General features: G+C 29.1%; 2 protein-coding genes across 2 annotated transcripts; both read left to right on the top strand.

The window, feature by feature from the left end:
• The first annotated feature begins 618 nt into the window (after positions 1 to 618).
• Positions 619 to 1764, top strand: LOC133669936 (uncharacterized). The gene is made up of 3 exons (XM_062090269.1): positions 619 to 742; positions 974 to 1059; positions 1243 to 1764. The coding sequence occupies exons 1-3, from the start codon at positions 619 to 621 to the stop codon at positions 1762 to 1764; spliced, it is 732 nt and encodes a 243-aa protein (XP_061946253.1).
• Positions 1765 to 10977: 9213 nt separating this feature from the next.
• On the top strand, positions 10978 to 14809 carry LOC133669429 (uncharacterized). Its single transcript, XM_062089556.1, has 8 exons — positions 10978 to 11161; positions 11414 to 11468; positions 11550 to 11652; positions 12050 to 13189; positions 13391 to 13453; positions 13546 to 13766; positions 14093 to 14184; positions 14421 to 14809. The coding sequence occupies exons 2-8, from the start codon at positions 11424 to 11426 to the stop codon at positions 14530 to 14532; spliced, it is 1776 nt and encodes a 591-aa protein (XP_061945540.1). The 5' UTR covers positions 10978 to 11161; positions 11414 to 11423; the 3' UTR covers positions 14533 to 14809.
• The last annotated feature ends 547 nt before the right edge of the window (positions 14810 to 15356 follow it).

Here is a 15356-nt window from a genome sequence, read left to right as displayed (position 1 = left end):
TGTGCATTTCAATGGTAAAAAGCTATTTAGAAAAGTCATTTATACTTTAATATATTTCATGTTAAATTTATTTTTATATAATTATATAACTAATTTAGATATTATATATAATATAATTATGATGTATTAATTATATAATTAATATGAGTAATTTATAAAAATAATATAAAATTTAATGAAATAATATGAAAGTTAAAAGATATAATTTAAGATTAAACTTAAAATTTAATTATATGAATATTTTAAATTTTCAGTTTTATATGTTACTGTTAAAAATTTAATTTTTTAAAAGTAAATTCAAATTCAAACTTTGAAAAAAACCGTGAATATTTTAAATTTTGATTTTCAATTTTTTTTAAAAAAAATTCATGCTTTGAAAAAATAACCGCCACCATTTTAAATTTTAAAATTTCAAATTTTGAAAAAATAACCGCCAACATTCTAAGATTTCAAAATTTGAAAAAATAATCCATCTATAAATATTCTCATATATCTTAACATTTTTTCTCATCATTCCATTGTTTTCTCTCCAATCAAAAATATATTTCATTAAAATTCATCATGAATCATTCTAATTTTAATTTGTATGATGCTTTTGATTTTGATGATGACACTCCTATGTTCGCTTTTCAAGTTGTTGCTGCTATGGTTGCTGAAGAAGAATCGAATAATCAAGGGCGGAGAATAGGGTATCGTGGCTCTATTCTTGGCCATAATATTGTCAATCGTAATAGAAAGGAAGGTGAGTTAAGGTTATATAATAATTATTTTGCTGAAAATCCTAAATTCACTGAAACTCAATTTCGAAGAAGATTTAGGATGAGTCGTCGTCTTTTTCTTCGGATTGCAAATGCAATGGAAGCTCATAATTCATATTTCAAACAAAGGACAGATACTCTTGGTGTTCTAGGTTTATCTTGTCTTCAAAAGGTAACTACAGCTCACATAATACTTGCATATGGTATTCCTGCAGATCTTACTGATGAATATCTTCAAATTGGAGAAAGCATTGTGATAGAAAGTCTTAGAGCTTTCGTCAAAGCAATCATAGAAATTTTGGTGATTGGTATCTAAGGGCACTAAACGAGGCCGATATTTGTCAATTATTATCAATTGGAAAGTAGCGTGGATTTCCAGGGATGTTAGGGAGCATTGATTGTATGCATTGGAAATGAGAGAAATGCTTAATTGCATGGCATGGGATGTATACTGATCATTGTCGTGAACCAACTATAATTCTAGAAGCGGTGGCTTCACAAGATCTTTGGATATGGCATGTCTTTTTTGGAATGCCTGGATCATGATATTAATGTTCTTGATCGGTCACCTATCTTCGTTGCACTTGCTGAAGGTCATATTGCTCTTGTCAATTATACAATTAATGGGCATGAATATACAATGGGATACTATTTAGCAGATGAGATTTATCTTAATTGGTCAACTTTTATTAAGACAATCCCAAGGCCATTAGGAGCAAAGAGAAAATATTTTGCAAGTAAGCAAGAGTCTGCAAAAAAAGATGTAGAGCAGGCATTTGAGGTGCTCCAATCTTGTTTTGCAATTGTACGTGGACCTATTCGATACTGGGATGAAGAAACGCTTGCAAATATTATGAAAGCTTGTATAATAATGCATAATATGATTATTGAGGATGAAGGTGCAATGAACCTTGGATTTGACCATGAACGTGAAGTCAATTCCTTTATATCAATGTCACATGGTGAAATACCAGAACTACATGATTTCCTTCAAACTCATAATTGAATCAGGGATAAAACAACTAGCTCTCAACTACAAGAAGATTTGGTTGAACATTTATAGGAACAATATGGTAACGAGTAGAATCATTAGTTTTGAACTTCTTATGTCATCATAATTTTCAAGTTTTTTATGTTTTTTTTTCCATTATGGTTGTTATCTTTTAAGTTAATTAATCCTACTTATTGTTGTTAAGTGTTAGAAGAACTTCAAAAAAGTATTATGAATTGATACCACTTTTATAACAATATATTTAAAATAACCAATAAATTTCTAAATATTTAATTAAAAATATATTACATCATACAATAAATAAATCTAGTTAATTAAAAATACATTACATCAAACAATAAATAAATCTAGTTAATTAAAAATTAAAACCCCTCTTTTGCATAATTTCTAACTTTCTATTTTGAAAATACACTGCAGAAATTGGATCCAAATTAGAAATATTCATTTTCATAATTTGTTCTTTTTTCTCAATCCTGTCCAATTCTTGTTTCTCTTGACTTTGTTGAATTATCATAGCTTGTTACTATAACATAATTTTTCTGTCTTGTTTCTTCTGATCCTCAATTTCAACTAGAATATCCCTGAATTGTTGTAAGAGATTTGTTATAGTTGTCTCCCCAACTTTATCTTTTTCTTGTTTACGTTTAAGTCGTTCCTTTACAGCCTTCTGACCAATTGGTCTATCTTGATAAATCAATGGTTCATTGTCTTCTCCTAAACTAACAGAATCAGGGGTAGATGGAGCTGATGAAGTCGAACTTGTATTGACATGACTTTTTTTATTTCTTGTTTGACCTTTGATGTTGATTAGCATGCTCAAATTGCCATTTGGGTTATTTTCTTAAGATAACCCAACAATGTTCTAGTTGAAATCGTTTGTCAATGCAAGAAGCATATATTTATCGAGCATCATTAATCTGGTAAGCAAAAAATAGAGAAATTAAATAATGTTAAAATATATGTTAAACAATTTAACATGAAAACGAATATTAAAATTATCTTGATTCTTCGATCATTTCACTTTGTTCACGATTTTTAATTTGAGTAACAAATCCAACAAATTTACCGACTTCTCTATTTATTTCTTGCCATCTATTTGAGATGCTTATTTGGAAACGATTATTCAAGTTTCCTCCATTCTCTACAAAGTAAGCATGTACTCGAGCCCAAAACTGTTTTGTTTGTTGTTCAACTCTTGTAATTGGATCTTTGCTTTTATTTAGCCATGTAGAGACAAGTAAACAATCTTCCTCTTGTGAGAAGTTTTTACTTCTTTGTGATTTTTTTATTGTATGGACATTTAAATTCAAGTATGTTAAGTCATCAATTAATTGATTAGAATCACTTGGTTGAGAGAGAATATCTTCTGACTCACTCATAAGAAAGTTGGTGAAAGAGCTTGGAAAATTTGAATCCATCTACATTAAAAAAAAAAACCTCAAGTTAAAACCTTATAGGAGAGTGTAGAAGAAGCGCACATTCAATGTCTAGCAATTTTATAGTTTACATACATGTGAATTAATAACAAGCATTGCATCCTACTTGTTCTAACATTACAATTTGACTATTTTTTGGAATTAAGAGAGGATTGATATACTGGTTTAATTGCATTTTCAACAAGACAAAATATAATTAACCTCAAATTAAAACAGACAATCAAAAATAAATTTTAAATATGTCACTCTATATTTTTATCAATATCAGCTACCATTATTACTTCCTCTTAATTTTCAAAGATAACAACATAAATAAAAAATTGTTTTCCTTAACCCATATCAAAACCATAAAATAACAAAGAAATAAAAATCATCACAAATATCAAATTAACAACAAAAGATCTACAAAATCAAGAGATATAAAGAGAAAATATAAAAAGCTTTTAAATAAACATACCTTTTAATTTCAGCTAATTAACACAACCGATGTTATTAATTAATCAGAGAATAATTGATTCTTGTTTTTCTAAATTTGAGAGAAGAGTGAGGCACAATACAAGATTTAAAAAAAAAACAAGTTTCCTTCCTTGCTTTTAAAGAAGAAAAAAACATTGTTGACCAACGACGATAAAAATTGCCTTTGGCAACGTTAATTCCATTTTAACTATTTTACAAAAACCTGTAGAAATAGCTCTTCCCAAATTGAATAGCTATTTTGGCTTCTCTTTTGCCTGCTGCGTTGGAATGGTAAAATAAAGAAACAAAAGTTAAAAGGACATGTTTTTAAATTTACCTCTCCGGTTGGAGATTCTCTAAGTATGATTCTAAATTAATTTATAATATAAGAGATATTAGTTGAGAATTGGAAAGTTGAAGCATGTCTTTAATAAAGTAAAAATTATATGAACCAATAAATCATAAAAAAATGTTAACACTAACTAAAAACTAAATAAAAAAACTTAAAAATAGATGAATATAAAAATATTTGACCTCGTGATGTTGGATACTCTTCAAATTTTTCTTTTATTGAATTACATGGCAATAAAAATAGATTTTCATAAGAAATATAAATTTTTTTAATTATGTAGAAAAAAATATAATGCATTCTTATAATATGATATGATTTTTTTGTTATTAATGCATTATATATATATATATATATATTAAACAAAAACTTATCATAATTTTAAAAGCAAGTTTAATAAAAAAATAAAAAATAAAAATAAATTGATAATTTGGACTCGAGTGTATTAAAATATAATAATGATAATAATAAACTTGAGAAAAAAATATATAAAAATTTAAGATATAAAATTAGAAACAAAATAGATATTTCAATCATATTTAAAAAAATTATGCATAATAGGTTCATATATAATTAATCGGAAATCAAATGTTAATGTTACCATAAATGATGCTAATATTATTTGAAAATAATGACATAATTAGATAATTATTTAGACATCATTTAAATAAATATATTTAAAAATAATCTAATTATAAATACATAAAGAGAAAAAAATGACATAAAAAAGATGAAGAGTTAGACGCTCTTTAAAAGATTGGATCTGTGCACCTAGTTAACATGATAAACTAAGTACACTTAATTTTAAATTTTTATTCTTAAAGGATGAAAGATACATCATCCATACTATTTTTTTAATTATTCATTTGTCATCTTTTTTTGTCACAGGAAGTTGTTCTAATGACTAGAAAATTAGGGTTTAAATTTTTGGATTCAAAAACCTAAATTCCAACATTTTTTAATAAAAAAACATGAAAAAACCTTATAAACCTTTACAACCTTATTTATACCACACACAAAAAAACATTCTAATCGCATTAAAAACCCAAATCAAATAAGAAAAAAAAACTTCTTATACTTTGATAAACTATATCCTACATTATTAAAGATAGAAATCATTTCCATTAAGTTCCTTTCTTAAAGCAAAATCCATATGCACCAAAGTCAAAGTTTTTGGTGGCCAGAATTTAACCACCTGAAAACTTTATTTTTAATTTTTTTTTATGCTTTCTCTCTTTTCTTTAAATATTTAAGGATTGAGATGTAAAACAAATAAAATTTACCACTTAAGAAAAAAAATTCAAAACTAGAAAGGATCACATGTAAAACTTTTTTATATTCTTATAAAGGAAAACTTCATAGAGGCTATTCTTGATGGTCTTTGTGTTATTCTTTTCTTAAATAAAAAAAATGAATAAAATCTTAGGATCTAGAGAAATTAAGGAGTTGAGTTTTCAGGAGTGAGAGGCTTAAATTGCTGAAAATTTGTAACTAAAATTTCATTGTTGTTCTAGGAAGAAAATAAATGCATAAGAGGTCTTTTAAAAAAAAATGCAATGAAATCTTGAAATTTTGATGCTTGTTTCATTGTAGTCCTAAACTTTTATTTTTAATTACATTAAGGTTTAATTTTGGATTGTTTCTTCAATTGAGTCCCTAAATTGAATTAATTGAACCTTCTAATTTGACTTATTTTTCTAATTTAATCCTTGATTTGCAGTTTTATGCAATTTTGACCAATTTTTCCCTAATTCTTACCTTTTCTCTTTAATTTCACCCTTGATTGAATTAATTAAATATTTTAATTTGGACTTCTTATGTAATTTAGTCATTTGTCTTTTAATTTTGTTAATTAAAGCCAAATTAAATAATTTTTTCTTAATTACTTTTTAATTGAGTCCCTAATTGCAACCCCGAATCATTCATGAATTTTTAAAACTTCCCCAACTCAATTATAAACTTGTTAAACTCAATTATTTATCCAATTTCTATTCTTGATTGTATTTTCTTCCTAAAAAATAATAAAATAATTAAAATTGATTATATTTATTGAAAAGACATTTTTTAAAAAAAAATTCTATATTTTGAAATATATAAAAAACGAAGGCTAAAAATTAGGTTATGACACTCATGTTGAGATAATCTTCTTTGCTCAAATGTTATTAACATGATCCAAAATCTACTTCATGTAAAAATGCATGCGGAACCAAGACCATTGTAATCAATAACTCATAGTTTGAGGAAGTTGGAACAACAAATAAGGCAAGATCATAAATTAAGGACAAGCTGTTTATATATCATAGAACAACAAACAAGGCAAGATCACCGACTAAGGGTAAGTCGTGAATAAAGTTAAAACATCAAACAATGTAGGATCATAGGTTGATGGGAAACAAATTGACATTGTTTTGATAATAATTAGTGTAAGTATGGGTAGCCATAATTACTATGAGAAACCCATGCGCGTCAAAATATAAGTAAGGTATCCCTTCTAGCAAATCTGAGTGGGCTAGTGAGTTAAATAACAACTGAGTATCCAAAAGAGGGCAGTCAACTTCAATGGACACCACGAAGATTGAATCTTTAACAAAGACCTATATTTTAAATAGGTAAGTATTTATTTTTTTCTTACTCAATAAAATCTTATGAGATTCATATGAAATCCTTGCCTTTAAGGTGCACAAGGCTCAAGCAAATTTGAACCCATGAGGTTTTAACTTGTTTAATTTTTTTTTGTAAAGAGGGTGGTCACCTTCAAGTTGACTTGGTTTTAATTTCTTTTTTTAAAAATATTATATTTTCTTTATAAGTTTACTATACAAAGTATATGAAAAGGAGTTTTTAATGACTATGTACCATAAGAATTTTAAAGAAGTGGCAGTTATCATAACTCAATTTTAACCCTATTTTTTCATAAAAATATAAAACAAATCAAAAAATAATAATAAAAACCATTATTTTCATCACTTGTGTTTATTTAATTTTGTGTATCAAGTTAAGTTAGAAATAGTGATAAATAATAAAAAAAAATAATAGAGAAGGGTAAAAATATAATTGCGGACAAAAAATGGATAAATAATTGAATTTGACAAGCCAAAGATTTAGTTTAGGATTCAATTAGGGACATAATTGAAAAACATAATTTGATTTGGATGAAATTAAAAGAATTAAAGGATCAGGGATGAATCTATAACAAGCAGCCAAATCTAAGGGTTCAATTAATTCAATCAAGTATGAAATTGAAAAAAAAAAATTATGGCAAAATTAACCAAAAATACATAATTTTTTAAACTAAGGATTAAACTGAAAACAATCGACAAAATTAAAGGGTTAAATTAATTCATTTAAGGATAAAATTGAAAGTAAAAGCCTACATTGCTATTAATTTTATGGGTTTTATAGTTAATATACCTCCATACACGTCAGTGTAACAAGTTGACTATTTAAGAATTGTGATGTGTTTTTCTTGGGTATTTTAATCATCAAAATGGGTACCAATGTTATCATCCTCTAACTTAACAAATATTTTATCATAATGAATGTTGTTTTTGGAATATCAAAATGAAATTCAGATTATAAATTATAATTTTCTAGATATAAATTTGAATTATAGAAGTGACGATTAACAAGCTAGATTAGACAATCAAGAAAAAGGTGAATTGAGTTTAAATGTTATAGTCTTAAATAAAAAGATGATGAACACTTAGAAGATGAAGATGTGACTCTAAAAAATGCTTCGTTTGAGTTAGAATCCATCGCAAATGATATACCAAACCAATCATTAATGATGTTTCTAACTTAATATCTAAGTTAGTCAGAAAATTACCATATCGTCACATTAAAGGTATTCCTAAACCCACATATGACTTAAACTTTCTAGTTAAATCAAATATCATATGAGTTATTATGTATATAACCATCATTTATCAAAATTAAATATATCATTTAGAAATTAATTATCTTTTGTATCTATACCTAACAATATGTAGAAAGCCTTAGTTGACCCGAGGTGAAAAATAATTATGAACAAAGAGATGAAATCCTTGCAAAATAGAACTTGAGAACTCATGGTCCTCCACCAGGAAAGAAACCAACTATGATTTACATGCTAAAGTATAATTTGATGGCATAATTGAATGCTTTAAAGCAGGGGACTAGTAGTGAAAGGTTACATTTATGATCAATTACAAAGAAACATTTACATTTATAGCCAAAATTAACATAATTTGAGTCGTATTATATTTAGTTAAGAACTTAGACTAGCTATTATAATAATTCAATATGAAAAATAATTTTTTGGTGAATTATCTAAAGAAGTCTACATGGATCTCCTAAAAGGCTATATGATTCCTGAAATGCACAATCAAAAGGTAGGCAAGTTGAAGAAATCATTGCATGGATTGAAACAATCTTTGAAAGCATGGTTTCAAAGATTCATAAAATCCATAGCTTACCATCCGAGCAATTCAAATCACATATTATTCTTGAAAAAAATAATGGGGTTAAGATATAGTACTTATTATATATATTGATCATATAGTAGTTATAGAAAATGATCTTGAAGATTACTTGGCTAGAAAATTTAAAATGAAAGATCTAAGTCTTTTGAAATATTTACTTGGAATCAAAGTGTCTCAATCTCATAAAGTAACCTTTATATCTAAAAAAATATATGCCTTAAATATTTCTATAAGAGACTAGTATGTCATTATGCCAACTAGTTAATACACTAATAGAAGAATTCTTGAAGTTATATACTGAGTTTAATCAGGTACTAATTGATAAATTAAGATATAAAAGAATTGTAGGGAGATTAATGTACTTTGCATACATGAGACCATATTTGGCATATATATTAAGTATTGTTAGTCAATTTATGCATAATCCAAGAGATAAATATATGAATGCAGTTATGTATATTTTGAGATATATGAAGGTTGCATCTAAAAAGAGAATTTTATTCACTAAAAATACAAATTGTCAAAACATATATGATATGAACCCGAAAGTCTAAACCTTATAACCCACAATCAAGAGTTAGAATACTCACCTAAAAAAGATAAAATTATATTAGAGAACCTAACTCAATGACTTGAACTAAGAATCGAAGGTGTATGGTTATATATCATAAAGATGATATTTTTGATAAGTTCTAAAAGTTCACATCAAAGAAGAAGAACACTCACATTATTCAATCCATAATGACAACAACAAAAAATTCTCTTTTTAATGTTATTTCAGCTTTTTATTGTTATTTTAGCTTTTTATATAATATAGCTTACAAAATAAACCCTAATTAGCTAATAAGTTTAAATTAAATCTACATAAGTAATTAATTTAAATCCAAAATTAAATAAGACAACAGTATAAAGCCCATGCTTTGTATATAATGAAGCCTAATTCATAAAAGCCTTATATGTTTTATATATAATAAGGCTCAAGCTACACAAGCCTTTTATTCTTTGTTATAATAATGTCCAATCCACATAAACCTTACATATTAAACCCCATAAATGTTACATATTAAACAACCTCATTTCTTGCTTAGATTATATTGATCAAGGAATGATGATAATCAACAAACAACATTACAAGATCCATTATATACGCTAATTGAATCTATTACAAATACAACTACTCTTTAGAGCTTTTCAACTCTTGGAACAAAAAAGAGGTATGTAATTGCGAGCTTTTTGAAACTATATAAGTTGGTATATTGATCAATTATCATTAGGTCACACATTTGTTTCCATCATTGTATTTTATTTTATGATCGTGGTTGGTCTGATTGGAAAGAAATTTATTAATGTACATACTCAAACACGTAGTGTTTATTATTATTATTTTTTGTCTAATTAAGTTAAGGCCTATAATCTTAGGTTGATGTTTATTTTGAATATATTTGATGCAAACTAGTTCATTACATGTAATACTAATTGAAAAGTGTTGGTGTGACCTTAAGATCTTGATAGTTAGGTTATTTTGTATCTTGCTTCCTCGTCAGCTTATATTAATAATATTAATAATGTAGTTTAATATGTTTGAGTAGGTGTTTCATGTTTGTAATGTCACTTTCATTGTAGATTTTGTTATTTGTTACAAACCATTGAAGCAATTCATAGTTTTAGTGTTTAATAGGATTGTCATCATAATAAATCCAGTGTGAAAATACTAAATTCATTTAGTTAGATTTTGATGCAACTTTTAACCTAATCACTTTTATTCAAAGTTCTCTTTATGAAAGTATAAACAACAATCCATGAAAGATCTTGAATTGAGTTGCTAGTAAAAATTAATTTGGTTATTATAAAAAATATATGTTACAATATCATATGATATTTTCATAACGGATTGAAATGAATTTAAAATAAAATTTGATAGAATTTTAAATTTTTGATTAATGCATCAAGCAATAGGAGCAACATCAAGAAAAATGTTTTGTTAGTAAGAAAAGATAGAAAAAGTCTCAGTTTGAACAATTTGTTAAAATATAAAAAAGAGGGGAAAAGATAAAAAGAAAAGAAAAGATGAGATTATGATTATAGGAAGCCAAAACAAGCATAAGAGGAAGATATATTTAATATTTATAGTTTATCAAAACTATTTATCATCTTTAATATAGCAATTTTTTATTAAAAAATTGCCTTGTTTTTTACAAAACCTTCCCCTCTTACTTTTTTTCTTTAAAATTTTTTCTTAAAAAACAAAAACAAAATGAAACTAGAAAAGAATATATGAAAGAACTAAATTATAAATGAATTAAGAATCCAAGGATTATTATAAATAATTTCTGAAGCTACAAGGACTAATTTATAAGTTTTACTAAACCACAGGACTAAGCTATACTAATTAACTACTTAGCATATAATAAAAAAAGAGGTGGGAAAAAGATGGGGCCCAAACAAGCATCCCTCCAACATCATCGTATTTGAATTTGAAATGAAAAAAAAATAATTCTTAATATAATAGTAAATTGAAATCAGACAACAAATAGGCAAAACAAAAGTGCTCTCTTTCTCTCCCTGTCACGGATCAAGCCACTCCATCTCCTAGTTCAAAACCCTAACTCACCACCTCTCTCTCTCTCAAACCCAAGTAAAAGTATTCAACAAAAATACCCTTTTGAAAGAAATCAAGATTGGGCCAAAGGGTTAGTGAATCTTGTATGCCTGTTTCTTTAATTTTGCTTTTTGGTTCAAGTCTTCATTTTTATTGGGGTTCAAGAATTTTTCCTTTTTGAAGTTTTGTTTTTTGGGTTTGGTGCTAGAGTTGTTAATCGAATTGGGTTATAATCTTTTTTGTAAAAGTTCGGCTAATAAGTTTGTTGCTAAAGTTCAAATTTTTTTTTTCTTTTCCTTTGGGTTCTTGAGTTTGGTACTCAAATTCTTAAATTTTAAATTAGGCTCAAGGTAATGGAAGATCGAGGTGACGCGGGGAGACCTAGATCTGATTCCAAGGTTGGTTTCTTGCTTTCTTGGGTGCTTTTGAGAAGTTTAATGTTTATGTTTTTGGTTTTCCTGAATTTGGGTTGTTTTTAGTTGGCTGGTGAGAAGCGAACAGGTGGTGAGTTGAAAGAGAAACCAGAAGTTGCTCGAAAAAAGATTAAAATGCGTGAGCTTGAATCTCTGCTGGGGTCTGAAGGTAATATTTTTAAATATGTTAATTGTTTGCTGTTGCTGTTAGGTTTTTTTTTGACACTGAATTTGGGTGTATCTGGTATGTTAGAATGCAGTTAAGTGGAAGTGCAACAGACAATTTATTACTCCTAGTAATATATCTACCTTTTCATTTTCAAAATTGGAGCTTTTCTGCGTTCCTGCTTTTAAAGATTGCACATATCCTTTTATGTTGTTTTTTTGTTTGCACTTTTGAAATTGGAGCAGAACTTCTTAATGAAATAATAAAATGCTTGCTGGCTCAATAATGTCAGAACAAGACCGACAAGAAACATTTAATTAAAAACAAATTACGATGCCTATTGAACTTCTGACTCACACATATGTTAAAGCCCTTTCTTCTGTAATTTATAATGCCACAGAAGCAAGCTCCAGTCGCTTGAAAAACAAAGAAGACAGTGACCACTTTCAGCTTAGTGAACAGATGTCCCAAGTTACGAGTGTGCCTGTAACCTTGGACCTTGATGCATATCAAGTAGAAAGACGTGGAAGGACCACATTATCAGTTGAGTTCACTGCTGCTTCTAGGCCACTTGATCTTAATAGTGAAGCTTGCATTGCTAATAATTTGGTGAGAAATGATATTGCAGAACATGCTGATAACTGTAATGAAGTCCCCTTGCTCAAGAAGCATGAGGACAAACATGGCAATAAATGTGTAACCTCTGTTGGCATTGGTTTGGATCTGAATGCAGAGGATGATAGCTCTGTGAGCCAGGAGCTGTTCCGAACTAACAAGGATCAGGATAAGTCAAGGGATGTTTCTGAGTGTGGTAGTACTACTGGTCCAGTGCAGGAAAAAGATCCATTAAGAATGTGGAAGGAGGTGAAGCAAAATGGTTTCCTCTCATCTTCACATGGAGGGATTTCAATTCAAAGTGGTTTTATGTCATCTTCTCATGGAGGGATACCGATGCCAAAGCAATGTGGGAGGAAACCTGAAGATGACGTTCACAAGAAAAAGATGGAACTTGCAAAGAGAGAGCAGGTTGATAGGCTTGCAAAGAGAGAGCAGGTTGATAGGCTTGCAAAGATTGCTGCTCCAAGTGGACTGCTAAATGGCTTGAACCCTGGGATCATAAACCATGTGAGAAACAAAAAGCAAGTCCATTCCATAATAGAGGCCCTGGTGAGGTCTGAAAAACTCGAAAATGGTTGTCTTGAAAGTAAACAAGCAATCCATCTAAAATCTGGAACTAAAGAAACCAATAATATGAGTGATTCTGGAATACAACGACTCGGTTTTTCTCATGGAGATGGGAGTTTGACTTCTTTAATTGGGAGCAAGCAAACAAGTGGGTGCTCGATGTCCAATGGGCAGGGTGATTTCAACGTAGTAGGCACAGTACATGCCAGAAATTTCGTTTCATACTCCGGTGTCAGCAAAGATTATGTATTGGCATTGAAGTTGTCTTCATCAACTAGTGCCTTGGAGGAGTCTAGAACGGTTCTGAATGAGGAATCAGCAAACAGCACCAATGTTTGTTGTCTTTCTGTGAGAGGTGAGTATTTAATTTTTGTTTCAGAGGGAATTAACAATTTAATCATGCACATTTATATGTGAAATTGAGTTGGTATAGAAATTGCAAGACACTAAATGAATTGTATATATCCATAGAATTGGGGTATTCATGACATTGAATTACACAAGTCCGAAATCAAAGAACACCTTAGCTGAAAGTAATTTGCTTTTGTACTTTCAGCGGCTTCAGTCTCTTCTCAATGGTTGGAACTGCTTCATCAAGACATTAAAGGACGAATAGCAGGTAGGGCTTTTATAACGTGAATGGTTACTAATTACTATTTAGTATGCTACTTGATGTCCTTGTGGCAATAAAACCATCTTCTAAATTTTCAGCATTGCGCCGAAGCAGGAAGAGAGTCCGAGCTGTGATTACTACCGAGTTACATTTTTTAATATCAAAAGAGTTCTCGGCTATTGAAGTGGACAGTTCTTATATTATGCAAAGTTCTTCAGAAGTAGTGTCCAATAATACAACAGCTGCCCTGCATCAAGCGAGATGGAGACCATTGTTTGATCAGTTGGATAAAGCACTTTATGAAGAAGAGAAACAACTTGTAAGAGTGATAGCAGAGACCTTCTTTTCTTTGTCATTCTATTAAATTCTACTGGTAATCTAGGAATGTGTGTGTGAACTCGACTCTAGTTATTCTTGTGATTTGCGATGCTTTGGTTTTGACACCTCTGACTGGACAAATTCAATTGCCTGTATTTATAACACAGTTTCTGAATACAAAAGTTGTTTCTTTTTTTTTAAAATAAATCTTCACAAGCTTATGATTGTTTCCTTCTGTGGAGCTTATGATTGTATAGAAAGTTTATTATTTTAATCTAATTTCCTTAACAAGCTTATTTAGGCTCTCTTTTCTGGTTTGAATTTCAGGAAAGATGGTTGTGCCAAGTAAAAGAAATGCAAGTGCACTTTGATCAGGGACTGCAACATTTGAGCTATAAAGCAATTTTAGGTTACCCCAGGTAAATTATTGCCATTATACTTCTGTCAAATCTGTGGCTGGATCGGGTATAGTATCTTAAATTGCATGATTGAACTCATATAATGGGCATTGGAACTGTGATGAGTGATTATCGTGTTGACATTGTCATCAACATACACAATCTGTTTTGTCAGCGTTCTTTAATTCATGCCTCTTCATATGGCAAATATTCTGCAAGTTACCTTTATAATTCTGTAGTTTTCTTCAATGTTGCAGGACTGAGAAAGCTGATAGCTTGCAGAAGGAATTGGCGGTCAGAGCTGCTGCAGCTTCCATCTATTCAACATGCAATTTCCTGACTTCAAAGGAGAACGTATCTTGTTTCTGATCTTATGAACAAAAGTGTCTTCCTCCTGTCTATTTTACGGTGTTGAATTCCCAAATATTAGCAATTTACTGATCAGTTCTTTAGCCTTGGCAAATCTATAACATTAATGCGCCCCCCCCCTCAGAATTATCGTAGTGTAGATTGTTATAACTTATAACCCTGGTCGATAAAGGATGTTGAAAATTATCAATCATGGACACTATCAGGTACTTTGATGTATTTTTCTCTTGGCCTAGTTTCGAGTGTAGTATGAAATTGGATCTCATTTTTCATGAAATGACACTCTTTACTTTTTATTTTTTGTACTTCTGTTTTTCTGTTAAGATTAACTTAACAAATCAAGAAGATGAGGGTAAGAAACAGAATGTTGTTAGCATAGAAGAGTAAGAGGAGGGAGAGAAATGAGATCGAAATTGGACTGCAATCTATTCATATCCAATGTGATCTTTACATTGCATTTTTATAATGATCAATATCAATTACTAACAGATTAATCCAACTAACTCTAACTAACTAATAAAATCTTATAACTAATAACAAGTGGCGTGTCCTTGACGCTTTCGACTTTCAACTCATCTTTGCCTTCCCACAATAACCTTCTTCTTCTTGTTGTTTCCCACCATTATTTTGCCATCCTGAATCATAACAATACCTTTTCCTTGAAAAGATGGAATTGAATTTATGTAAGTTTTCATATCATGTCTTCACGAAATGAGTTGGACCATTGAATTAAACCTGTCATTACAACTCATTTGTTTTCTTTAATAAGCTTCCTCTCTAGTGTGGCTACTAGGCAAACCTTAACTCTGCCTTCTTTCTTATTG

This window comes from Populus nigra, chromosome 12, assembly GCF_951802175.1.
Source record: "Populus nigra chromosome 12, ddPopNigr1.1, whole genome shotgun sequence".
Lineage (NCBI taxonomy): Eukaryota > Viridiplantae > Streptophyta > Magnoliopsida > Malpighiales > Salicaceae > Populus > Populus nigra.
The sequence above is the reverse complement of the archived record's forward strand: the minus strand, read 5'-3'. Positions and strand labels throughout refer to the sequence as shown.